Genomic DNA, 27,982 nt, shown 5'->3' with positions numbered 1-27,982 from the left:
AACGGTACAAGCAAAAGTAATCTGTGGGGAAAGGAATGAGAGCTGTGTTGGCTCTGGCAGGAGTGGGAGCAGGGGTAGCTCGTCTGGGAAGGACCCCAACTTTCTGGAGTGATGGAAACATTCTGTATCTTGATAAAGGAGTAGGTTACACAGATGTACAGATGTCTCCAAACTGACCAAACTGTACATTTAAGTTCTATGAGTTTCACTGTAAATTACACCTCAATTTTTTTTAAGTTATATTTAAAAAGGAAGTCAGTTGGGGTGCCTGGGTGGCTAAGTCGGTTGGGCGTCCAACTCTGGCTCTGGTCACGATTTCGCGGTTTGTGAGTTCGAGCCCTGTGTCGGGCTCTGTGCTGACAGCTCAGAGCCTGGAGCCTGCTTCGGACTCTGTGTCTCCTTCTCTCTCTGCCCCTCCCCCACTTGTGCTCTGTCTCTATCAAAAATAAGTAAGTGTAAAAAACTTTTTAAAAAATAAAGAGGAGGTCAGTTGATCGAGGTCAGTTATAGATTATGTTACAATGTGGAAAGGAGTGGACACCAGAGACAACTCAAAGGTGATCTTAGAATACCTAGTAAAAAGAAATTTAGTACAATGACACACTACAACAACATCGAATCTGATCTAAATACTCAAATATATTTAAAATATGTAATATATTAAAAAGTATAAAAATGACTTTGCTAAAGTGCACGGTAAGCCTCACCCACAGTCAGACATATCTGCAATACATGCACTGCTCCTTCTTGTTTCAGAAAGTTCATAAAACGAAATAAGAGATCTTGCTGCTCTCTGATTTGCTTCAATTCTAACTTCAGCACCTTGATACAATATGAGAGAAGGGTAAGTTAAGGCCATATAAACACATGATAAAATTGTTTATATCAAAAGTAATATATGTTATTGGTAAAAATACTTACAGATGGCTTTTTATTTCTAGGTTCTGCGAATTTCTGCAAGAATGGAACCAAAGGGGAAGGCAGTTCAGTTGCTTTTTCAGGCTTTGAAGAAAGAGAATTTATTAATTCAATACAAGTGCCATGTGACTGGATATAAATCAAAAATTAAATGCAATCTGAATGTTTCTAATATAATACTCACTGGACTGTCATCTATGAAGATGATAAGCAAATGATTCACAGTATCCTAATGGAAAATAATACACATAGGTCAAAATAATTCCATTACCATCTTCTCCCAAAATTCTCAAAGCTTTTTTCATATCGTGGAAGTTTCTAGAAAAATGAAGAAAATATGGAACAGTGGCAAAGCATCTACACATATGTAATATAGAGGGACTTTAAAAAATCTGTGATGCAGGGCCTCACTTTTAGGAAAGTGGGCAAAGAAAAGTTATTCTGACTTTGGCATTTAAAATGTTTATATGGGTGCCTGGGTGGCTCAGTCGGTTAAATGTCTGACTTCAGCTCAGGTCATGATTTCACGGTTTGTGCATTCAAGCCCCATGCCAGGCTCTGCGCTGTCAGTGTAAAGCCTACTTCAGATCTTCTGTCTCCCTCTCTTTCTCTGCCCCTCCCCTGCTTACACATGTGCTCACTCTCTCTCTCTCTCAAAAATAAACAATAAATAAAAAAAACTTTAAAACAACACCTGGCATAATGTAAATACTCCATACATGTAAAAATAAATTATTCCTGTTTCTTCAAAATCTTACTAGTTCAAGTAAGAGGAACTGAAGTGTCCATCAATGGATGAATAAACAGAAAAATGTGGTATATACCTACAATGGAATATTATTCATCCTTAATAAGGAATGAAATTCCAATATATGCTACAACATGGATAAATCTTGGAGACATCACGCTAAGGGAAATAAGACTGTCACAAACAGACAAATACTGACTGGACCCACTTATATGAGGTACCCAGAGTAGTCAAATTCATAGAGATAGGAAGTGCAGTGATGGTTGCCAGGGGCTAGGAGGAAGAATAGAGAATTATTATTTAATGAGTACAGAGTTTCAGTTTTGTAAGATGAAAAGATTCTACAGATGAGTGGTAGTGATGGTTGCTCAACAATGAATGTATTTGATACCACTGAACTATACATATAAAAACATTTAAGATGATAAATTTTGTATATATTTTACCACAATTCAAAACCATTTTTTAAGCCTTACTGGATCAGCTAGGAAATCCAAAGATGGAAGGAACACTGAACCAGACAGGATCTCTCTTAAAAGTAAGGTCAGGGATCTGGAAAAATAAACAGTATTATACATATTTAGTGATTTACATCAGTTCTTACCTGGGGATCTTGTTAAAATGCAGACTAATTCAATAGATATGTCCCAAGATTCTGCATTTCTAAAAAGTTCCCAAGTAATGCACATGCTAGTGGTTCACAGACCACACTTGGGAGTCCTGTACTGACCAGGAGAGAGTACTATTTAAGAGAAAACAGCATTTCCTTAACAGGAAGGATTTGGGTGAGCACTAGAAAATACTCATCTCGGAGTATTTAAAATATTTAATATATTTTGAAATTAATGTTTAAAACTAATAGGTTTTTAACAGTATAATTACTTTGTAATTATAATATTTAAATTAACATTATAGAGGAACCTGGGAGGCTCAGTCGGTTAACCATCCGACTTCAGCTCAGGTCATGATCTCGCAGTTTGTGGGTTCGAGCCCCACATTAGGCTCTCTGCTGTCAACAAGGAGCCTGCTTGCTTCGGATCCTGTCCCCCTCTCTCTCTGCCCCTCCTCCGCTGGTTCTCTCTCTCTCTCTCTCTCAATAAACTTTTTAAAAAAATAAATAACATTATATATTAATTTCTTTAAAATAAAAATATTTTCATTAAAATGTTTAAAATTTAAAAAATGTTAATACAAATTTTAGGTCATAAATAAAGTAATATTTAAAGTACATCACTAGGGGCACCTGGATGACTCAGTTGGTAGAGCATACAACTCTTGATCTAGGGGTTATGAGTTCGAGTCTCATGTTGGGTATGGAGATTACTTAAAAATAAAATCTAAAAAAAATAAAAAATAAAATTAAAAAAAGTACATCACTAAAAATAAGCCATAATTTCTCTTCTAAGAATTATTAGGATAAGAGTAATGAGGTAACTTTATGCAATAATCTAAACATGTTCCTGCCAGAACAAGGAAGGACAGTCTAGATGAATTCTAATTATTCTTCTCAGGTTTATATTTTATTTTTTTTTCTCAACGTTTTTTTATTTTTTTTTATTTTTGGGACAGAGAGAGACAGAGCATGAACGGGGGAGGGGCAGAGAGAGAGGGAGACACAGAATCGGAAACAGGCTCCAGGCTCCGAGCCATCAGCCCAGAGCCTGACGCGGGGCTCGAACTCACGGACCGCGAGATCGTGACCTGGCTGAAGTCGGACGCTTAACCGACTGCGCCACCCAGGCGCCCCTCAGGTTTATATTTTAAAATACAAACATATCAGTTTAGTTTGTTCAAAGTGTTTCTGTCACTAAGTCACAATGTGTATGTCTTTAAAATGGAACACCAAGAATGAACAAAGTATAATGATTTCAAATGAAAAAAACTGATTTTATCTATATTTACCTTGGGAATTTCCAAAAAAAAAAAAAAAAAAAAAACCCTTCTAAGCAACACAACACATCCAAATACTTAGTACCTAAAATGGCATTTTAAGACCGGACAAACCGTACTTCTTTAAAAATGAAAAGTTATTCACATCATTGCCTAATCTCAAGTTTTAGTGTACTCCTATTATGATCAATAATAGCAACATACAGGGGCGCCTGGGTGGCTCTTGATTTCAGCTCAGGACATGATGTCATGATTCATGAGTTTGAGCCCCACATCAGGCTCCAAGCTACCAGTGTGGGGTCTGTTTGGGATTCTCTCTCCCTCCTTCTCTGCCCCTCCCCTGCTCTCTGTCTCAAAATAAACTTAAAAAAAAAAAAAAAAAAAGAATATCAATACACATATGGCATGGTATGCAAATACCGCTATGACATTTTCCAGTCTATTTATACCTGCAGTCTGTTGCTTTAGGAGGCAAAATATAAGGAAAAAGTAGTTCAGTGAGTTTCCTTAAATAGTGTAATTCATCTCTTCGACTCCTCAAAGCCACATGAAGCTCTGGACCATATTCTTCTAAAGCAGCTTGCTGTAAAAACTCTGTATTTTCTACTACAGAGATTAAAAAATAAATATTGAAAGAAGTTAAGTAACATTAACTAACTCCACCCATTTCCACTCACAAACAGAAAATCATTTAACACAGTTATTCCTTTCATAACCCTCCTTTCTTTCCAATATGTATTTTACTGGGAAATTTTTCACAAATAGGATATAAAAAGAATAATTCCCTCCTTGCCAGTTTTTCAATTTTGCAAAAATGTGATAAAAAGGCCCTTTCCCAATGCAAGCAAGAATTTTAACTCGTATCACTATTTTACACATTATATTAAACAGGGGTGCCTGGGTAGCTCAGTCGGTTAAGCGTCCGACTCTTGATTTCAGCTTAGGTTATGATCTCACAATTGAAGAGATGGACCCCTGCGTCAGTCTCTGTGCTGACAGTGCAGAGCCTGTTTAGGTTTCTCTCTCTCCCTCTCTCTCTCTTTAAAAATAAACTTAAAAAAAACACAAATTATATTAACAAAAGCAAATATTTATTTTAAAAAGTGGAAAAACTACAGAAAATTTCTAGCACATACAAAGCTGTTGCTATCAAATGTTACATCTGTTCATCCTTTGCAAATACAAAAACAAAACAAAACAAAAACCCTGTTAAAATTCTTTATTGTCTCTGCTTTCAACATCAAAATAATTCAGGTAATCTTTTAAAGCACTTATGGTATAGAAACTGGCTTTTTTGATTAAGTTCTGTACCTTCTGCCCAGCATATAGGACACAAGAGGTACAGAACTGTATAAGTCCATGAATAGATACATTACTTAATGAATATTAAGTGATGATAAAACTTATATTAACAGTAAGTTTTCTTTAAAGGTCAAATACTAAATATTTTAACTTAAAGGCAATAGTATTGCCACTGTTTTTTACAGACCTCAAAAGAGTAGAAGAAAAACAAGTCATGTTTTCCCCTATTTGCATTCTGTGCCTAGTTTCAAAATCATGGCTTCTATGAAGGGAATCTTAATCTAATTCAATGGCATGTATTTTTCACTATTTTCTTCTATTTTTATTAAAAGAGAATGCAAGCACATTTACCCAAAAAAGTCAATATATGCATACTACTAGTGTGAATACTAAGAAGATAAATGAAGGCCATCTGCGCCTGAGGTACAAAAGGACTGGCGAAGGCAGATGTAGTTTTTACAAGAAATGCATTTTATTTCATAATTATCCAATTATTTGCTAAGCATTTTCTCCAAGAATTTGGGACACAGGTTTTTAAAAATTTGTCATGAGCCGGAATTTAAAATAAGACTAAGCCATGCTAAATTACAACTTTACTTCGTTAACAAACTGCTATGATCTTGAACAAATGATATAATCCCTGTAAGTCTCAGTTCCCACATCAGTAAATAGTTAAGTAGTTATTAACACTGAAAAGTCATCATGCAAAATGTGTAAGTAATTATAATAGTCAATGTGATTAAGCATTTACACATAAAATATAAATTGAATCACTAGATTGAAATCTATTCAACATCTGTCAGACTTGAAAGTTTTATGTAGTTCAAGATAATGAGAAAATAAATCATGCAAAACATTAAGAGAATACAGGGAGGAAAATCTTAATTGGGAATGTAAACAAAATATAGATGCTGGAAAACAGAGCATGGACTAATCCCCACTAATCATCAGTACATCTACTGCCTAATCAGTTAGTAGTTTTCAGACCAAAGCAGGAAAGGTCTCCAGAATTCATGACAAAGGGATATCTTTAGGACGAAAGACTAGAGAGTAAGGTCCTTTTGCACAGTTTATTACTGAATTTAAATTAAACCAGTGTTTCTAAATGTGTACACATTCAGTATTTCTAAGAGCCATAAAAGTACTTACATAGAAAACATCTATATAATCCCTATTCTCAAAAGACAGATTATAGAGAAAACACTGAGAGTAAAAGGAATATGGATGAAGAGATGAACATTTAATTACTTTCTGAATTATGCACAATTTGTGGGGCCAAAGAATTTAGAAAATAAATCCACGCATTAAAGAAATGAAAATTCAAAAATCTGAAAACCTTTTTTACAAGTCTATCTAATTCCCTGTCATAATATTTAGAATACCAGGACTTTTGAATAAAATGAAAGTCCTTCTAAGCTCTGACCTTTTACTTCTATGGATCTCATTAACTACAATATTATTAATGAATGTAATCTAGCATTTTATGACAATTTTATAACTGGGAACCACTTTTTGCATTAATCGTAGCAAATTAACAACCCCTCTCTTGTAGTCTCAACAATAAATTTCAAATTATCACTCTCTTAGAGACAAAATAATTTGGGAATTTTATTAAACTGATTAGTTCAACTAAAAATAAAACGGGCACCTGGGTGGCTCAGTCAGTTAAGTGTCAGACTCCTGATTCTGATTCAGGTCATGATCTGACAGTTCTTGAGATCGAGCCCCATATCAGTGTGGAGCCTGCTTGGGATTCTCTCTCTCCCTTTCTCTGCCCCTCTCCCACTTGCACTCTCTCTCTCAAAATAAATAAACATTTAAAAAAAAAAAAAAGATGCTGGCACAAGAACAGACACTCAGATCAATGGAATAGAATAGAGAACCCAGAAATGGACCCACAAACATATGGCGAACTAATCTTTGACAAAGCAGGAAAGAATATCCAATAGAATAAAGACAGTCTCTTCAGCAAGTGGTGCTGGGAAAACTGGACAGCGACATGCAGAAGAATGAACCTGGACCACTTTCTTACACCAGACACAAAAATAAACTCAAAATGGATGAAAGACCTCAATGTAAGACAGGAAGCCATCAAAATCCTAGAGGACAAAGCAGGCAAAAACCTCTTTGATCTTGCCCGCAGCAACTTCTTACTCAACACGTCTCCGGAGGCAAGGGAAACAAAAGCAAAAATGAACTACTGGGACCTCATCAAAATAAAAAGCTTCTGCACAGCGAAGGAAACAATCAGCAAAACTAAAAGGCAACTGACAGAATGGGAGAAGATATTTGCAAATGACATATCAGATAAAGGGTTAGTATTCAAAATCTATAAAGAACTTATCAAACTCAACACCCAAAAAACAAATAATCCAATGAAGAAATGGCCAAAAGACATAAATAGACACTTCTCCAAAGAAGACATCCAGATGGCCAACTGACACATGAAAAATTGCTCAACATCACTCATCATCAGGGAAATACAAATCAAAACCACAATGAGATACCACCTTACACCTGTCAGAATGGCTAACATTAACAACTCAGGCAACAACAGACGTTGGCGAGGATGCGGAGAAAGAGGATCTCTTCTGCACTGCTGGTGGGAATGCAAGCTGGTGCAGCCACTCTGGAAAACAGTATGGAGGTTCCTCAAAAAACTAAAAATAGAACTACCCTATGACCCAGGAATTACACTACTAGGCATTTATCAAAGGGATACAGGTGTGCTGCTTCGAAGGGGCACATGCACCCCCATGTTTATAGCAGTACTATCAACAATAGCCAAAGTATGGAAAGAGCTCAAATGTCCATCGGTGGATGAATGGATAAAGAAAATGTGATATATATATATATATATATATATATACACACACAATGAAGTATTACTTGGCAATCAAAAAGAATGAAATCTTGCCATTTGCAACTACGTGGATGGAACTGGAGGGTATTATGCTAAGTAAAATTAGTCACAGAAAGACAAAAAATCATATGACTTCACTCATATGAGGACTTTAAGAGACAAAACAGATTAACATAAGGGAAGGGAAACAAAAATAATATAAAAGCAGTGAGGGGGACAAAACAAGAGGCTCATATATATGGAGAACAAACTGAGGGTTGCTGGAGGGGGTGGGAGGGGGGATGGGCTAAATGGGTAAGGGGCATTAAGGAATCTACTCTTAAAATCACTGCTTCACTATATGCTAATTTGGATGTAAATTTTAAAAAATAAAAAATAAAGTTAAAAAAAAAAAGATGCATCCATTTACTCAAAGCCTGGGTTCAAAGTGTTTGTCTTTAAAACAAAGACTATAATTAAAAAAAAAAAAAAAATTTTTTTTAAATGAAAAAAGAAAAAAAAGGGTGCCTGGGTAGCTCAGTTGGTTGGGCGTCTGACTTCAGCTCAGGTCATGATCTTACAACTCGTGGGTTTGAGCCCCATGTCGGGCTCTGCGCTGACAGCTCAGAGCCTGGAGCCTGCTTTAAGTTCCGTGTTTCCCTCTCTCTCTCTCTGCCCCTCACCCACTCACACTCTGCCTCTCTCTCTAAGATAAATAGACATGAAAAAAATTTTTTAATGAAAAAATAGAACAAAGACTATATTAAAAATACCTTTCTCACATAAAAACCTGCAAACAAATGTTTGCAGCAGCTTTATTCATAACTGCCCAAACTTGGAAGCAAGCAAGATATCCTTCAATAGGTGAATGGATAAATAAACTGTGGTACATCCATACACTGGAATATACCTGAGCAATAAAAAGAAAAGAGCTATTCAGGGGCAACCTGGGTGGCTCAGTTGGTTGAACATCGACTTTGGCTCAGGTCATGATCTCATGGTTCATGGGTTTGAGCCCCACTTTGGGCTCTGTGCTGACAGACAGCTCAGAGCCTGGAGCTTACTTCAGATTCTGTGTCTCCCTCTCTGCCCCTCCTCCACTCACATTCTGTATCTCTCTGTCTCTCAAAAATAAATAAATGTTAAAAAAAAATTTTAAAAAAAACAAAAAAAGAAATAAGCTATCAAGCCATGAAAAGACATGGAGGAGCCATAAATACATTATTTTTAAATAAAAGAAGCTAGTCTGAAAAGGCCACATTATGATTCCAAGTATATCACATTCTGGAAAAGGCAAACTGTATGGACAGTAAAAAGATCAAGGGTTGCCAAAGGTTCGTGAAGGAAAGAGGGAGAGATGATAGGTGAAACTAGTCAAAACCTACAGAATGTACAACACAAAGGGTAAACCCTAATGAAAACTATGGACTTTAATAATAATGTATCAATATTGGTATATCAATAGTAACAAATGTACCAATACAAGACGTTAATAGAGGAAAAGAGAGAGAGATGGGCACTCTCTATACTTTCTGCTCAATTTTCTGTAAACTTTAAACTGCTCTAAAAACTAAAATTTACTGGGGCACCTGGCTGGCTCAGTTGGTGGATCATGTGACTTTTGATCTCTGGGTTGTGAGTTCGAGCCCCACAATGGGTATAGAGATTACTTAAAAATAAAATGTTTAAAAAAATAATAAAGAAATTTACTAGTAAAAAAAAACACTTTTCCTATGCTTTTTCCTGACAGTTTATGGCTAAAGACAATCAATTTGTTTTTGCCAGTGACAGGACGATGATTTTTAAGTTAATTTTTTTATTCAATTAAATTACACATATTCAAACTCTTCTACTTTTTGAACATGTTGAAGGTAAAACTATTTTAGTTCTTATGATATAAGATGAACACAGAAAACAAATTCAAATATAGAATTTAAAACGCTTCTCATACCTGAGGAATTACTCAGCAAAAAACAAACTAATGATTCGATTAAATTTTACTTCAACCCTGCTGAGAACATAATTTCCCCAAACAAACTGATTATATAACTGATATTATGAGAGACAGAAAATTGGTTCTGTGTTCAGATGAATTTGGGATGTGGTAAGTTAAAAACTAAGTAGTTAAAGCTATTTCTTTGCTGTAGGACTACTCAGAAATTTTGGTATGCTAGTATTTACTGGGAATTTCCAGAAGGGGAATATAATATATAGTAATTACCAGAAAATATGACAATGAAACCTCTTCCACATGGTTACCTACATGGAGTAGTATGTAGTATCGATAAAGAATACCAAAAGCATTAGGAAAGCACTGACAAAGAATACCAAATGCAAACACAAGGAAAATCAGTTTTGGAAAGAATCAACCCTAGAACACAGAAGTGATTTTGTTAAAGAAAAATTCCAGTTTGATCTAAGAGCAAGAAAAGTCCCAAATGAAGATTTCACTCATTAATCAGAAAACATTTACTATGTGCAAATCATGACAGTATAAAGAGGCCAGGACATACACAAAAAAATGCAAATAGGTGATCCTAACCAAAGCATAATACACAGTTAAAGACAAAAGTAGATTAAAATATCTGACTAGACAAGAAAGTATTTAAGTATACAATTTAGTCTCTATAGCAGAGTCACTAATTTTAGTAGAGAGAGAACATGATAATTGTAGTACTATGAAATTAAATGGTAGTGATATATACAATGGGCTGGAATAGGTCAAAACTGTTGAAATCATTAAGAAAAAAAGAAAGGGGGAAGAGATTATGTGAGGTACCTCAGAGGAAGTAATGAAGGCAAGACTATTATTCAAAAGAAAGATGAAAGTCATCAACAATGTATCCAAAAGTTAACTGTATTTTAATTTTCACAGATTACTGCGTTTTTGCAATCACTTACATTATAAAACAAAATACTGAAAAAGATTTCAGTTTAAAGGAATACTTTCACAGCATTTGTGAATATCAGTTAATGCATCAGTATTCATACTTAGGTATTTAAGGTGAAAGCTGGTATATAAAAATCACTCAAACTTTGTAGTAGAAAACTATATTACCTTTCTGACTGGCTTTAACTATCACTTCTATATGCTTCATTGCTGCTTTTAACAGTTTCTTGGTTATAATAGATGGAATATCCACCTGGAAAAATTTAACATTAAAATAATACTTTTTAACATTAAAAATAAAATGACATTAAAATAAAATAACAATTAAAATAAATAAAATAACATTAAAATAAAATAATTACCAGTGAGTTACAATGGCAGGAATATTATATTTAAGATGCTGGAACACATGATCTTAAAAGTTAGAGATATTATTTAGAAATCTTTCAAAAATAATTTTCTTGGATCATACTAACTGTAACTTTAGACAGTTTTCTACCATGGTAAAGAAAATGTGTATTAAGGGTGCCTGGGTGGCTCAGTCAGTTAGGCGTCTGACTTCGGCCCAGGTCATGATCTCACGCTTTGTGGGTTCAAGCCCCGCGTCAGGCTCTGTGCTGACAGCTTGGAGCCTGGAGCCTGCTTCACATTCTGAGTCTCCCTGTCTCTCTGCCCCTCCCCTCCTTGCACTCTGTCTGTCTCCCAAAAATAAATAAATATTAAAAAAAATTTTTAAAGAAAATGTATATTAACATGCATACACTATAAACTATATTTTTCACAAAATATATCTTTATTCTTATTTCTTTCATGTGTTTCTTTTAAACACAAAGAAAAATCTCAAGTAACATTATCCCTTTGAGACCATAAATTTCTGTTTATTAAGGTTACTTAAAAATGAAGTTTTCCATGCAGCTTACAAGATAAATCCTGGTTTTAGGCTATATGGAAGCATTCTATTTTGGAATAACACTAAATTTCATCATTCCCCACAGATATTTTTCACCTTAAAGGCTGGAAACTGTGATTATTGCAGGTTAGCGATGAAAAGTTGCGGGCTTATATGCACGCACAGAAAAGAGATAAAAAAATAAGACTGAATTGCAAATAAAATGAATCACCAAAAACATGTTTATTGACTTCAACAGGTTTATCCTCTACCACAATACTCAACACATTATATTTTTCCCTTTATCAAAGGCATGAAAATATTGCATCATAGTAAAGTTTTGTGTTAACTCTTCTTTTTAAATTCTACATTAAGGAAGGGGGTAAAAATCCCAGGCTAATAAATCTAATAACTGTAATGGATCATAAACCCCCAATTTTTAGTGATCTACCAGTAAAACCCAGAGCAGTTAACAGATATCTTTTGGCTGTATAAGATAAAACATATTCAATAAGAAGGGATATTTTTGTTAGTAGTTTTTCTTGTCGCAAAATAACACGACTCTTCATTTCTCCCTCATTTCTTGCCCTCAGTGATTATAAATTGCTATAATATTTATCAAACAGGATGTATGTTTTCAAATATTATATAAAATCTTCTAAGAATACTCATGAAAATTTTCATTTGTAAGTTCCATTTTTAAAGACTTGAGGTCACAATCAAAATGGTAAAATAATGGGTTCGTCACTAAACTTTAATTTAAAAAAAAATACACCACTATTGTGTACCCTTAAATGATTCTTTGTTTTCATTACCCCCAAACTGCCAGTTTACATTATTTAAGCAATGGTATCAAGGACAGAACACTGTACTAGGAATAAGTTGACCCAGGCATAATCCTTGACCCATTAGCTACCTCTGACACTTCATCAAAGTTAGTTTCTATATAATGGGTATGATAATGACCCACTTATCTCCCCGGATAATGATGCAGATAAAATGAAAAGAAAGGATGGGGTGCCTGGGTGGCTCAGTCGCATCTGACTGACTAAGCATCTGACTTTTCATGTCGGGCTCAGGTCATGATCTCATGGTGGTGAAATCAAGCCCCATGTCGGGCTCCGTGCTGAGGGTGGAGCCTGCTTGGGATTTTCTCCCTTTCTCTCTCTGCCCACCCCCTTCAAAAATAAACATTTAAAAAAAAATGAAAAGGATAGATAGCGTTAACAATCCAAAAAACAAAAGAAAATATTTGCAAATCATATATATGAATTCGTATAACTCAATAATGAATAGACAACCCGGTTAAAAAATGGCAAAGAATCTGGATAGACATTTTTGAAAAAAAGATATACAAATGGCCAATAAGCATATCAAAAGACGCTCAATGCCACAAGTCATCAGGGAAATGTAAATCAAAGCCACAATGTTACTACTTCATATCCATTAGGCATGGTTAGAATCCAAAAATGAGATAATAACTAGTTCTGGCAAGGATGTAGAGAAATCAGAACCCTCATATACTACTGGTGGGAATGTAAAATGGTATAACCACTTTGGAAAAGAGTCTGGTAGTTCCTCAAAAAATTAAACAGAGAGTTACTCGTTTGACCCAACAATTATATTCCTAAGTTTACCCCCTAAAGAAATTAAAATATATATCCCCAAAACCATTAAAAACACTTGTACACAATGCTATATGGCATTATCCAAAATAGCCAAAAAGTGGAAATAATCCAAATGTCCATCAACTGATGGATGGATAAACAAAATGTGGCATATCTACACAATGAAATATTATTCAGACCTAATAAAGAAGTCCTGATACATGCTACAACTATAACATGAATGAACTTTGAAAACTTTATGCCAAGTGAAAGTAACCAGTCACAACAGGCCACATATTACATGATTCCATTTATATGAAATATCCAGAATTAACAAATCTATAGAGCCAGAAAGTAGATTGGTTGTTGGCTAGAGCTAAGAGGATGAAAGAACAAGGATTAATGGCTAAAGAATGAGGTCTCTTTTGGGTGATAGAAACGGTATAAAATTGTTGTGATGGTGCATAACTCCAGGAATATCTGAAAAAACACTGAACATTTAAATGAGTGAGTTGTCTGGTATACAAAGTAGACCTCAATAAAGCTGTTACCAAAAAATACACATAAAGCAATCCAAGTATGAGGTACTATGATTTTAAAATCACTGGGCTTGGGGCGCCTGGGTGGCCCGGTCGGTTAAGCGTCCGACTTCGGCTCAGGTCATGATCTCACGGTCCGTGAGTTCGAGCCCCTCGTAGGGCTCTGTGCTAACCGCTCAGAGCCTGGAGCCTGTTTCAGATTCTGTGTCTCCCTCTCTCTGACCCTCCCCTGTTCATGCTCTGTCTCTCTCTGTCTCAAAAATAAATAAACGTTAAAAAAAAATTTTTTTTTTTTTAAATAAAAAAAAATAAATAAATAAAATAAAATCACTAGGCTTTCTCAAAGCCTAACACAGCAGAGCTATTCTTCTAAATTAATACTTATAAATTTATTGTAATGAATCAGCTTTTTGATCAATTGATTTTATTTGACTTACTCTAAGTTGTAATTTAAGTGACTTACTATCAACCAATTGATATTTCTTACTAAATCTTTTATTCCAATTAAACTCTATATATGTGCCTTAGAATTTTTTCAACAATACGATTAAGGGGCGTCTGGGTGGCTCAGTCAGTTAAGTGTCTGACTTCGGCTCAGGTCATGATCTTGCGGTCCATGAGATCGAGTACTACATCAAGCTCTGTGCTGACAGCTCAGAGCCTGGATCCTGCTATGGATTCTGTGTCTCCCTTCCTCTGCCCCTCCCCCACTCACATTTTCTCTCTCTTTCTCTCTCTCTCTCTCTCAAAAATAAACATTAAAAAAATTTAATTAAAAAGTAGACAATGTGATTAATATTTATCAACTTTTTTCTACTTATAAAATGGTAAAAGCTCAATATGAAGAAAAATAAAGATGAACTAAAAGAAGTGCATGGAAAGAACCAAAAATCAGCATCAACCCATCATGTTGGTAAGAGTTAACAATAAGGATATATATGTACTTAATACACATATTAACAAGCTTTAATATGTAAACTTTGTTTTCAATGTGGAAAAATACCACATATATTATTTTCCAGCCTCTTCCACTTGATTATATAAGGAAAATAATTTCTCATGTAAATAAGTACTATTGTACAAAACGATTTTTCATGGCTGTACAGGATTCTATAATTGGCATGTTCTATATTTTAATCAATAATTTTATCATTAGACATCAGATTTTCTTTTCAGTTTTCCTTTTCTTAAATTATATACTACAATGAATCTTCAAGCATTCATTTTTACATACATCTCATGATTATTTATTTAAAATATATTATCAAAAATATAATTATTTGGAAGTATAGACATTTTTAAATCTTTTGGTAAAGATTACCAAACTGTCCTCCAGTATATGAGTTATACCAATTTGGATTTGTACTTGTTCTGCCTGTTTCCCCACAATGACCATTACTAGACATTATCATTCTTTCCCAATCTGATAGGCAACAGAAGAGCATCTCATCAAAAAACTGTATTTATTTGATGTGAGACAACATAGTCTCAAGTGTTCATTGGCCATTTTTATTTTTCTTTTGTGAACTGCTTATTCATATTTTTGCATATCTTTTCTACAGTGATTGACTATTTTGTTAATTTCTCAAAAAAGTATAGAAACATTTAACAAGATTTACATTTAGTAATTGTAGAAAGATGATATATACCAGTTTATTGTCAATGTGCTCAATTCTATCAAACTGACAAGGCAGTATGCAAGCATGTGTGTCTATAGCCAACATACTGTAACTACATACAAAGACCCAAACATATGACTTGAAACATTTTTTTAAAAAGTAGATCATAATCATCGCCATTTACTCAATAAATTCATCTAACTAGAACGAGACTTTTTTTTTCCTACAGTTGTCTTTAGTTGTCTTTTTATTTCTAATTACTACAAACCAAGGTGCATAAGCATTAAAGAAAGTAAAACTTATCAATAAATCAAAAATGACCCATTTACCTTTTAACCTAAAAAAATTAAAGTGAAGAAAAAAATACTTATAGTATAGGATAAAGTAAAACTAAGATTAAAAAAAAAAAAACACCTTTTTAGGAATAATAAAACCCCAAATTCCCAAATTTCTCATTATAAATATATACCTTGTGAATCCTTCGAATTAAGACAGATGCAAAAAACCGTAATGTAATTCTCAGTTCATCAACAAAGGACTCATCATCTGTTACATCCCTTCAATTAAGGAGAAAAGCAAGCATTTAAGAGCTCAGAGAAATACACCATTACTCCTTCCACAAACCTGGGAAAGTTCAGAACTTCCTCTTTTTTTCCTTTTAATTATGCTATTTTCCTTTGCTTTTTAAACAATGCATTACATTACAGAATAAAAGATAAAAATGTACAATGAAAAAATAAACATCTCCCATAATTCTAGTACCAAGACATAATCATTACTAAGTAAACTGTAGTATATATTTCCCTGTAGACAACCACATATACAAAGTTATGTTTTTACAATACTACAATCATTTTCTAAACATCATTAAAGAAATTTCTAAGAAACAAAACAAAGAATAATATGAGAGGAGCAACAGAATTAAATTAATACAAAATTTTAATTTAGTTTAAAATATTTATAGATTAATATTATAAACTGATTGTAAAGGGTAAAAAATAATAATTCTATTTGAAAAAGAAAATAAAGTGAAACTCAAACATTTTTAAACGGAAATTTTGACAACTTTCTTCTGAGAAGCTACTTTTCATTTTCCTGAAGTCTTGAGGTCCCTAGAAGAATTAGGTCACTTCTCTAATCAAAGCAAGCGAGAAAGGTATGTATAATGGTGATATCCTGAACTGGGAGATGGTGCTATTTAGTCCCTTGGCAGAATAAAGAAGATAATTGTATTAACCACGCTTCCTACTATTAATCCCAGGAAAGTGGCTATTTCAGTATCAATAACTACACTGAAGAGAAAATACATACTTTAATATTTAGAAATACAGCCAGCTTTAATGAAGAGTCATAACACGGGCAGGAGTGAGGGGAATATTCACAACAGGATTCATTATACAAAAAGACTTATCATCAACTTTACTTAAATGGCAAATGCCCCATATTTAAGACAGAATCCAACATAAAAATATTAATTTACATAGCTTTTCAGGAAAATATGGCATATAAATTGGATATTAAGTTTAATACATATAGAGCATCTCACCTACTAGCAGCTTTTAATTAGAAAATTCAAAATATATAAAATTAAGACAGATGTCATTGAATATTACACCTGTAAGTCATATAGGTGTAAGTGTTCAAATATGTAACTAAATACACGATGTTTTTGTAAGGAAACATTTATTAAGTATATAATTTGAATTTCTGATTCTCAAACTAGATTAATTTTTTAGATCTAGAGTATTTTCTATATCCTTCCAAGGCAGAGGGTGCTTGTACATCCATAGCAGATACTAAAAACAGTTACTTTGGAAAAAAACATTAATATTCTAGGAAAATACTATTAAAATTATATTTCAATTTAATGAAACATCTGAATATAAATTTGCCTCTAAATGTACAATTATTTCAAATGTAAAAAGCGCATACAAAATATTAAGTTACATTCAGGAGTGATAAGAAATTCTCTAAGTTGATTTTCCTTCAAAAAGCAGCCTAGGTTTTTCTTCTTTGCTGTCACTAAACTGTTAATTGATTGCCTATGTCTATGGTTCTTATCTAGGGCCAATTATGCCTCCCAGGTAATATCTGGCAATCTCTGAAGACATTTTTGATGATCACAAATAAGAGGATGAGGGGGTATTACTGGTAGCTAATGGAAAAAGGACAGGAGTTCTGCTAAACATCCTATAATACATAGGACAGCCCCTCCAAAAGAAGAATTACTTGGCCTAAAATGTCAATAGTGACAAAGTTGGGAAATCCTGGCCTACATTGAAAACATTTCATTAGCACACTTCATTGTATTCAGTAAAGAAAAAAGGTATTATAGAAAGAACATACCTGTACCACGGATAAACAAAGTTTTCCAACACTAATTCAAGAACCTGTATAAAAATTATTTTTTAAAGAAAAATCAAATTAATTAACTAATTCTAGGAAAATAAACCATACTACTAAATAATATATATTGCCAAGAACCAATTTTATTATCCCAAATATTGACATCTAATATCATACTTTCACATGACAAAGTGTGTATGTCAACCTTACATGGTTGTTGTGATGATCAAAAACAAAATATGAGGGGCGCCTGGGTGGCTCAGTTGGTTAAGTGTCCAACTCTTGATTTCAGCTCAGGTCATGATCTCACGGTTTCTGAGTCCAAGCCCCATGGTGGGCTCCGCGCTGACAGCGAGGAGCCTGCTTGGAATTCTCTCTCTCTCCCCCTCTCTCTCTGCCCCTTTCCTGCTTGTATGCAAACATGCCCTATCTCTCAAAAATAAATAAACATTAAAAAAAAGAACATATGTGAAAGCCGTAAAACTCCATAAAAAGAAAAATTGCTATTAGAATGATATATACACATTTCTAAATATTCCTACAATTAAATAAAAAAAAAAAAAAACACTTAAATTTTTCCTGACTTCTCTGAAGAGTCACTGAACTACAAGTTCTATGGAAAGAAGAAAAATATAAGTTAGCCTTTTAAATTCCTAACTTTCTCTATAAATCAGTATTCCTTGAATAAAATGAAGAAACAAGTAGCTAAGACTTACATAAGGGGTCAAATTAAGGAATCAGTGATTACTTTTATAAGGGGTCAAATTTAGGTATAAGTGATTACTTCAGAAGGGAGAATCGTGACTAAAGAAACAATGAGGGGGACTTCTGGGGTGCTAATAATGCTTTGTTTCTTGATCTGGGTGCTAAGTTATATGGATATGTTTACTTTGTGAAAATTTTAGGCTGTAAATTTATAATCAGTATATAAATTATAAGTAAAAAGTAACAAAACTAAAGAAACCCTAGGTGTTAAACTTTACATTTCTTGGAGCACTTGGGTGGCTCAGCTGGTTGAGCATCTTTTTGATTTCAACTCAGGTCATGATCTCACAGTTTGGGAGTTTGAGCCCTGCATTGGGCTGTCTGGGCTGACAGTGTGGAACATGCTTGGGATTCTCTCTCTCCACCCCTTCCCTGCTCGCTCTCTCCCTCTCTCTCTCCCAAAATAAATAAACATTAAAACAAAAACAAAAACAAAAAAAACTTTCCATTTCTTGTGTCTGGGTGTAGCAGTATGTTAATTTTTAAAAAGACCTGCAACAGGGTGACTGGGTGGCTCAGTCAGTTGAGCATCCAACTTCAGCTCAGGTCATGATCATATGGTTCCTAAGTTTAAGCCCCACATTGGGCTCACTGCTAGTAGCACAGAGCCTGCTCCAGATTCTATGTCCCCCCCACCACCTGACCCTCCCCTGCTCATGCTCTCTCTCTCTCTCAAATAAACATTAAAAAAAAAAAAATGTGTCTATTGCAAATGTAGAACCAAAAGTTTTAAAAAATAATAAAAAAAAATAAAGACTTGCAACAGTGGGCAGTAACTTTTAAAAGCAGTAAGGAGAGAATGAAACAATATATCTAATCTGACTATATGCCTATATTCCTTCTCTGGCAGCAATAAGAAAGGTTACAGATTCTCTAAATATTAAGGCAAGATTTGATTTTTAATTAGAAAACCTAAGCACTGGTCATTATCAAGTGGGAAAATAAAATACATATAAGCAGGGATATGACACAGAAACTAGAAAGTCTGCCATTAAACATCTGGTCTTATTTTATTTCCTAATTCCAATCACTAATTACTATTGAGTTTACATCCTGAGTAGCTCTCTTCTACAGCTCCATTGATCAGTCCTTATTTTCTCACTCCTAAATTGTAGCAACAGCCTCTAAACTAGTCTCCTTCCAAGCTAGCTCCCTTCTACCCACCACAAAGCTGTTAGAGTAACCTAAAACATATATTTGAACATATTATCCCCCCCCCACCCCGTATAAACCTTCAATTTCTCAAACCACAATATATCAAAGTAAGAAAAGTGGAGCTGCGCTAATTTTAAAGGGGTGGGAGAAAGATGTCTGCCAGCAGCTGTGACCATTACTTTCTTTTCACCTCCCACTACATCCTATGAGTCACATCTGAAAACTCCAGTTACACAGTTCAAAAATCACTGGCTTCCAAGATCAATTACACTCCTTCAGCAAAGTCCTTTTAGTCTTTTGATAATCTGATTTCTAAAGGGCCATATAAGAACTGGTTAAGGGGCGCCTGAGTGGCTCAGTCGGTTAAGCGTCCTACTTCAGCTCAGGTCATGATCTCATGGTTTGTGAGTTTGAGCCCCACGTCAGGCTCTGTGCTGACAACTCAGAGCCTGGGGCCTGTTTCAGATTCTGTGTCTTCCTCTGTCTGCCCCTCCGCTGCTTGCACTCTGTCTCTCGCATTGTCTCAAAAATAAATAAACATTAAAAAGAAAATTAAAAAATAAAGAAATAAATATAAACTGGTTAAGAACTAAGCCAGACTCGGGTTTTAGAGTGAGTTCTGCTAGCAAGCAGCTATGAACTTGAGAAAATTATTAAAACCCTCTAAAGCCCAGTTCTGGTAAATTCATCAATAATAGCACCTATTTTATAGGTTGTGTGATTTCAGAAAATTATGTAAGTAATTAGTATTATGCCTAATACAGAGCAATAACCAATAAATATTAGCTGCTAGAATATAGTATCTTCACTGCCCACATCCTCCCTCACATTTTGCCCTCCAGCTTACTGAACACCTTGTTTCAAGGCCTCTCTTTCCTTTCAAAAGCTCTTCCTAAACCATGAAATACCTTTTCCCACACACTATCAGTTATAGAGGTATAGAAGTATAACTTCTAGTTATACTTTCTGATTGCCCCTCTCAACAGTTATTCATTTCTTCCTCTGTACTAATAATATACATCGCACATTTCTTCCATTATTGCCTGCATTTACATTATATTGTATGTACCTGTTTATATGCCTACCTCCCCTCCTAGATTGAAATTCCTAGAAGAAAGTGACCATATCTTACTTCTCCTTCTATTCCTAGAGCCAAGTCCAGTTCCTGCCTATAGTAAAATCTCAAAAAATGTTTTTAAATGTTGGAGCTTACATTTACTGAACACCAATAAGTGCCAGGCAGTCAGCCAGGAGCTTCCCTTAAGTTCTTTCTTTCTTTCTTTTTTTTTTTTTAAGAAATTAATGAAGTGCCAAAGACACATAATACTCTTATTAGAGGTCTTATCTTCAGCAGACCTCATCAAATCAGCACTCTCCAATAAAAATGTAACGTGAGCCACATATGTAGTCTTAAATTTTCAGGGGCGCCTGGGTGGCTCAGTCGGCTAAGCGTCCGACTTCAGCTCAGGTCATGATCTCGCAGTTCGTGGGTTCGAGCCCCGCGTCGGGCTCTGTGCTGACAGCTCAGAGCCTGGAGCCTGTTTCAGATTCTGTGTCTCCCTCTCTCTCTGACCCACCCCGTTCATGCTCTCTCTGTCTCAAAAATAAATAAACGTTAAGAAAAAAAAATTAAAAAAAAAAAAAAATTTTCTAGTACCTACACTTTTTAAAAAGTAAAAAGAAACAGGTGAAATTAATTTTACAATATATTTTATTTAAACAAATATATATCTAAAATATTATCATTTCAACATGTAATCAATAAAATATATAATAGGATACTTTACCTTCCTTTTTTCTTACTAAATCCTCAAAATCACATCTCAATTTGGGCTAATACATTCCAAGTTGTTTATTAACAGCCACATGTGGCTAGTGGCGACCATACTAGACAGCATAGTCCTAAATCAAGGAATCTTGAAGATGAAAAAGGACTTACAGAAGAAATGAAAAAGAAAAGTGCCAACAGTTTGGCATTTATGCAGCATACTTTTAGCCAAAGGATACAAACTGGAAAAAAAGATAATTAGGTAGGATTCAGGAGCCTAATGCTATTCTTCAACTAATTAGCATTCAACTTAATTCAGTACATATCTATCAACTACCAACAAAATATCTGGCACTACAGTTAGTGCTGGGAACAAATGGGACCCTACTCTCTGTCTTCAAGGACTTGACTGTTTTCTCAGATCAATGGGGAAAAAAAAGTCTCTAAAAGAAATAACTAAAATATATATGTTACCCAAAAGGTACATATAAAATGTGACTGCAACAAAGAAAAGGGAGCATTTTATTCCTACATTATGTGGAAACTGTGACAAGTATCCTGTCCTCCGCTCTACCCTTCAGCCAGTGTCAAAACTGGGATCATAATTCAGCAGGACAGACTTGCTCCTTATAGCTCATGTCTCCTTTTGGAATTACAAAATAGTATTGTCTTACCATAAAGATGACTATTGTTATAAAGTTAAGCAATATCTAGGTAAAACAGTGCTTTCTTTCACTAAAATGTCCATTTAAATTAGACATGGGATCCAAAAACATTTCTAACTTACCATTTGAGTTGCATATTTCATAATAACCAACTACCTAGTCAAGAATTGATTAGGTGGCATATATTAAGATGTTCCTTGACTAAAGTTTCCATAGTATTTAATATTTTCCGCTTGAGTATATTTGACAATATTAAATAAATCTGTTACCTCTGAGAGAGATGCATCAACCTTGGAAGAAATTTTTAAATCTAGCCATGGCTGGTAGTTTTCAAGTAGTAAGGAAGGCCTAAAGAAAATCATACAATTAAAATGCTTGAAATCCAAAAGGTAATTGGAAGGATCAACACATAAAAAATGTTTAACTTACCTATGTCGTTTACATTTCACTTTACCACAAACAGCACAGCTACGACCTTGAGGAAATAATTCTTGAAGTCCTAACTGCTAAAAAAGGGAAATGAGGAAGGAGAGAGATTTGCCTTTACTTTACACTTAATCTTTACTAAAGAGAATAATCTTTTCAAAAGCTTATCAATGTATAAATTCAGCAAATTTTTAAAAAAATTATCACTTGTATGCTGTAACACTGAAATCATTCCTTGTAATAAATACTGCTGGCTAAATTAAACTGCCAAATCAAAGAGAAAAAATACCTGATGAAATGCATTATAATACCTAAGCCAAATTTCCAAGCTTAAAATTAAGGATAGTTGTTATGTTCACTTATTAAAAAAAGAAAAATCGATCTATATTTGAAAATGATACTCTACTGAAAAAATGTAAGGAAAAACTATTTTTTATTTCTCTAAAACCTTAACTTCAATTAGGAGAAAGAGAAGTAATGTTCCTGACAAAATATGGGGCATCACTGGGGGCGTTTGGGTAGCTCAGTCAGTTAAGTGTCCCATTCTTGGTTTCGGCTCAGGTCATGATCTCATGATCACGGGATCAAGCCTCGTGTCTAGCTCCACACTGAGCATGGGGAGCCTGCTTGAGATTACCTTTCAGACCCTCCCCCACTCGTGCACACATGTGCACATGCTGACTTTTTCTCTCAAAATAAATAATCATTCATATATGAGGCACCCCTTTCCTCTGTGTTTTTTTCTTAGTAGAAATACCAACAAATCTAAAAAGAGGGACTGAATTAACTTGAAGAATTATTAAGCAAGACTTCAAGATATCTACACACTAGTGACTTTGCCTACTCGACATAGATTCAGTACACTACCACCCTAATGAAATTTCAGATATACAAATTATTTTGGTTAAGCAAACTTCCTAATTATTTCTGTCTCTTTTTATGGAGCAAAAAGACATTTAGGAAATTAACAGGGTTAGATCATTTAATCCAGAGTTCCCTAATTGTGTCTGTGCCTCAGAATCACCTGGAAAGCCTTTAACAAATACTGATTATGAGGTCCTAACCAAGAACTATTCCATCAAAATCTGGTGGGAAGGCCTAGGAATCTCTATTTTAAAGATTCCTCAGGTGATTCTACTATACAACCAATCTGGGAACCTCTGTCTTAATTTATTGTCTTCATGGTTAATATGCAGTTAGAGGACACTCTAAAATTATGGATCTCAGGGCACCTGGGTTGCTCAGTAGGTTAAGTGTCCAACTTCAGCTCAGGTCATGATCTCACATTCATCAGTTCGTGAACTGTGCTGACAGCTCAGAGCTTGGAGCCTGCTTTGGTTTCTGTGTCTCCCTCTCTCTCTGCCCCTCTCCTGCTCACACTCTGTCTCTCACACTCTCAAAAATAAATAACATTAAAAAATAAAATAAAATTATGGATCTCAACTTTTTGAGAATTTTGTATTTTCTTTTCATAGCTCCCTGTAGAACTATATGCCTTCAAAAATATACACATAAATTTCATTTTGAATATGTTCTTATGTCTTCCACTATTAAATAATAGCAGATGGATTTTTTAAATCACTGCTTTAACATGCTGTCAATAATAATATTAAACAGCACAGATAATACATGCTGACTCTTTCAAAAATAAGAACACAAAAATTTTACCTTGGGTTTGTATTTTATTGTGAAGAATATATTTGGTAAGAGAGAATCTGGTCCCAATGAGCAATAGAAGGTAACAACTCCAGCAACAAATGACCAGAAGATCATTAAAACATGAAGATACCTTAGAAATAAATGAAAATAATTATTACAACCAAACAAAAGTATAAAATTTAAGTTATTCCTTCAATGATTCAACAAGTATTTATTAAGCACCTACCATATCAGACTGAAGACAGATCTCCAATTGTCATGTCTCTGATATATTTATTTAACTCTAAGGATCACAGAATGCATGCTATCAAATGTACATTTCATTTAAAGTATATGAAAGTATAAATTTTCAGTATTTTGTAATTTGGTACCTAGGTTTGACTAGTCTATATTTTTCCAAAAGACCTTCCAATAATATTGGTAGTATTAATACACCATCAAAATTCTGATTATTTTTCATTAAATCAAAAAAAACTTTACTGACTAATATTTTGTGCTACCCAGTACTACACTCTAGGGAGACAACTGGGAACAGCACTGCCATGATCTTTACATGCATGGAAAACATGATCTAGTAGATGTAACAGGTAAGTAAATGAGCACAATACAGTGTGATCATGTGTTCTATATTATGACAAGAGAAAGCATACATGATATGGGAACACCTCAGGCAGAATATATAACCCAAATTTAAAAGGACAAAAAAGCTTTTTTCAAAGAAAGCAGTATCTATGGAAAAGCTTAAAAGAGTGAGTAGCAGAAACCCAACAGAAAAGAATAGGGTAGAGAAATGAGGGACTTGGAAAGAGACAGGGGAATTCAAACTTGGGAAAACCACATGAACTAAGATTTGAGCATAGCTCCAAGGACCAAGTGGCTTTAAGATGAATCTTAAAACAAAACAAAACAAAACAAAACAAAAAACAAAACAAAACAAAAAACAGGGGTGTCTGGGTGGCTGTCAGTTTAGAGTCCCACTTCAGCTCAGGTCATGATCTCATGGTTCATGACTTCAAGCCCCATATCAGGCTTGCCGCTGTCAGCACAGAGTCCACTTAGGATCCTCCGTCCCCCTCTCTCTCTGCCCCTCCCCTGCTCATGCTCTCTCTGTCTCAAAAATAAACATTAAAAAAAAAAAAAAAAAAGAAACAGAAGCCAGATGATATGGAGTCATAAAATAAGGCACCTTAACATGTCTCAATACAGGCAGTCCTCATACTACACAGTCCTGATATGCACAAATTTTTGTTAGCACAATTTTGTGAAACACCAGTCCCCCAACAACACAGTTCAAATCCCAACTACCACATTATGTCTATTAATTGATAACTGTATAAGGTACAAACTGTGGTGCTAGTTCTTCAGTCCACAAATCACTACGTAGTGGTGAGAGGAGAATGAAGCCAGGCCACAGAAAGAGAAAAAGGGAAGTGAAGAAAGTATTGGTTGCATTTTATTTTTTTTTTATTTTTATTTTTTTTTTTAATTTTTTTTTTTCAACGTTTTTTTATTTATTTTTGGGACAGAGAGAGACAGAGCATGAACGGGGGAGGGGCAGAGAGAGAGGGAGACACACAGAATTGGAAACAGGCTCCAGGCTCCGAGCCATCAGCCCAGAGCCTGACGCGGGGCTCGAACTCACAGACCGCGAGATCGTGACCTGGCTGAAGTCGGACGCTTAACCGACTGCGCCACCCAGGCGCCCCTTGGTTGCATTTTAAATTCGGGTTCTACGTGTCTCTGAAGCCTAGCTACTACAACTCCAGTTCTTTCTGCACTTACAAAAACTTCCAAGGATTCCACTCTTTGCCAAACCTAGTGTGAGTTTAGTTTCTGTCATCTACCACAAGTAATATCTAGGAGACAATGAAGAGTTTTAAGAAGATTTTAGGGATTTTCAAAGTTTTACGAAGGAGAGTGGTATCACTAGACTCTATAATCAAAAAACCACTCTGGCTGCAGTATAGAGATAGCAGCCTGAACTGGAAACATGCAGGCTAATTAGAAAGCTGCAGTAATCCACAGGAATAAAAGGATAGCCAATACAGAGATAAAAAGCTGATTGTTCTGCAACACCTAAGAGGAAGAATTAAGAGGACTGAGTTGTTGATTATGTGAGCTGAAGGAATAGGTAAAAAAATCAGTTCTCTTTGGACATGCTAAATTTCAAGTGTCTTAAAACATGGCAAGCCAAGATGCTTCATGAGCAGTTAAATATTGGGTAGTTTAAATCTCTGCAGAGAATATGGGCTAAGGAAAAGATTTTGGGGATTATCACATAAAGGTCACTGAAGTCATGGGAATAAATGAAATGACCAAAGGAAAAGCTACAGAATGAAAAAAGAAGAGAGACGTTTAAGAAATAAGCAGAGCCAGAGAAATTTATAAAGGAATTAGAAGAGCTGGGAAGAAAACCAAGGATCAAGTCATAAAAGCTGTCAAGGCAAAAAAATCAATCAATCAATCAATCAACAGGGACAAAGTAGTTAACATGATCAAATATTTGTAAAATTAAGTAAAAGACAGTTTAGCAACTGAGAAGTTTTAGCAACAAAAAAAGGCACTGATGAACTGGCAAAAGCAATCTTAGTAGAATGGCAAAGACCACAGTGGATTACAGAGTGAAATGGAAAGAAGTAAAGTTGGTAAATGTGGTGAATTGACTTTTTAAAGGAACGACGGGCTAAGGTGGTGGCTGGAGGAAGATAATGAGTGAAAATGTTTAGTAAAACCTAATCATATTTAAATGTTGACAGGATAGCAGAAGAAAAGAAAAAAAAAGGAAGGAGAGAAGAACTAATTGAATAACATCCTAGTGAAGACAGCAGTAGTTGGGATTCAGAGCCTAAATAGAATAGTAATAAGAGGGGGAGATATCTCTTCCCAAATACCAGAGAGAAAGAACAGATGGATGGGAATGCAGTTAAACCTGTCAATTCAGTAGTGAGGATTAAAATATAGTGGCCTTCAAGTGAAATAGGAGATGCTCAGAGAAAAGGCAAAGGTTGCAAGATAAGTTCTAGCAGATTGGGGAAGTTCTGAAACAGCTGCTCAGGAAAAGTAAAGAAAAGGGTATTCTGAGGAACTGCTGGACAATACTGAAGTTGAAGAGGTAAATTTGCAGATTTGGGACTTTCTCTTAGCATTCAGTGACCAAGATATAAACACTAAAAAAGCAAGCAGCATCATTGATCCAAGATTTGAATTTTGTCAGGTGAGTGCATAGAAAGGAGTTAAGGATTCTGGTAAGAGAGTGGTTGAAGTGATGGACCATGGATTCTAAGCTAGACCAACTCTAAACTGCATAGGAAAGCAACAACAGAAGTGAAATAACAGATAGGAAGAAAACAAAGGAGTCAGGGGGCTGAGAAGTCAAGGAGCAGGTACAATGTGACTGACTGAATGAAAGAAGTAGACAATGGTCAGCAAGAAGGATACTTGTTTTTTAAGATTTTGGCGGTAAACCTCTTTCTGGTGATAATAAGGGCCACTGTATGTTGATCCAAGTGGAAGGCTGAAAAGGAATCACCTCAAGATAGACTATTTGGTTCGTTATTCACACAAGCACTGAAGTCACCGAGAATGATGACAAGATTTAAAATGGGGAGAAAGTTTATAACCCAAAAATCAAAGTCATCTATAAACGAACACAAATGACCTGGAGATTGATATCAATGAGAAAACAGACAAATGGCATATGTTTCAAAGGAGTAAGAGACTTCTGCTTCCTTGTCAGAATGATTGGTACCAGACTTACCTTCCAACCATAAACAACTATAAAATAGGACAAAACATATGCAGTACCTTTCAGGCACTGGACAACAGGTAGTAGAGGATTGTAATCTGATTGTAACCAAGCACACAATTGAGTTCCACATCCACCCCAGTTCTCTGACTGGGAACAATGTCCCAAGTACAGTATGGAATACAAAAGATTACAGAAGACCTGGGAGC

General features: G+C 34.9%; 1 protein-coding gene across 9 annotated transcripts in view; it reads right to left on the bottom strand.

Annotated features, from left to right (window-relative positions):
* SNX14 (sorting nexin 14) overlaps window positions 1–27,982 on the bottom strand; it is a 95,786-nt gene that overhangs the window by 52,346 nt on the left and 15,458 nt on the right. For 6 of the 9 annotated variants that reach the window (XR_008422964.1, XR_008422965.1, XM_019442782.2 and 3 more), the window contains exons 2-12: window positions 24,038–24,158; window positions 22,373–22,449; window positions 22,213–22,291; window positions 17,591–17,634; window positions 15,714–15,801; window positions 10,759–10,843; window positions 4,006–4,162; window positions 2,143–2,218; window positions 1,103–1,147; window positions 922–1,002; window positions 708–822 (exon numbers count right to left, since the gene is read on the bottom strand). Coding sequence is in view for 7 of the 9 variants with exons in the window: in XM_019442782.2 (XP_019298327.1) it covers window positions 708–822; window positions 922–1,002; window positions 1,103–1,147; window positions 2,143–2,218; window positions 4,006–4,162; window positions 10,759–10,843; window positions 15,714–15,801; window positions 17,591–17,634; window positions 22,213–22,291; window positions 22,373–22,449; window positions 24,038–24,158 (968 nt within the window). In the remaining 2 variants the exon portion in view is untranslated. The remainder of the gene's footprint in view (window positions 1–707; window positions 823–921; window positions 1,003–1,102; window positions 1,148–2,142; window positions 2,219–4,005; window positions 4,163–10,758; window positions 10,844–15,713; window positions 15,802–17,590; window positions 17,635–22,212; window positions 22,292–22,372; window positions 22,450–24,037; window positions 24,159–27,982) is intronic. The other 3 variants (XM_053904671.1, XM_053904673.1, XM_053904674.1) reach the window with 1 other exon arrangement.

Source organism: Panthera pardus, unplaced genomic scaffold (genome assembly GCF_024362965.1).
Source record: "Panthera pardus isolate Hobbes unplaced genomic scaffold, ASM2436296v1 HiC_scaffold_17, whole genome shotgun sequence".
NCBI lineage: Eukaryota > Metazoa > Chordata > Mammalia > Carnivora > Felidae > Panthera > Panthera pardus.
Note: the sequence above shows the minus strand (reverse complement) of the source record. Positions and strands in the feature narration are given on the sequence as shown.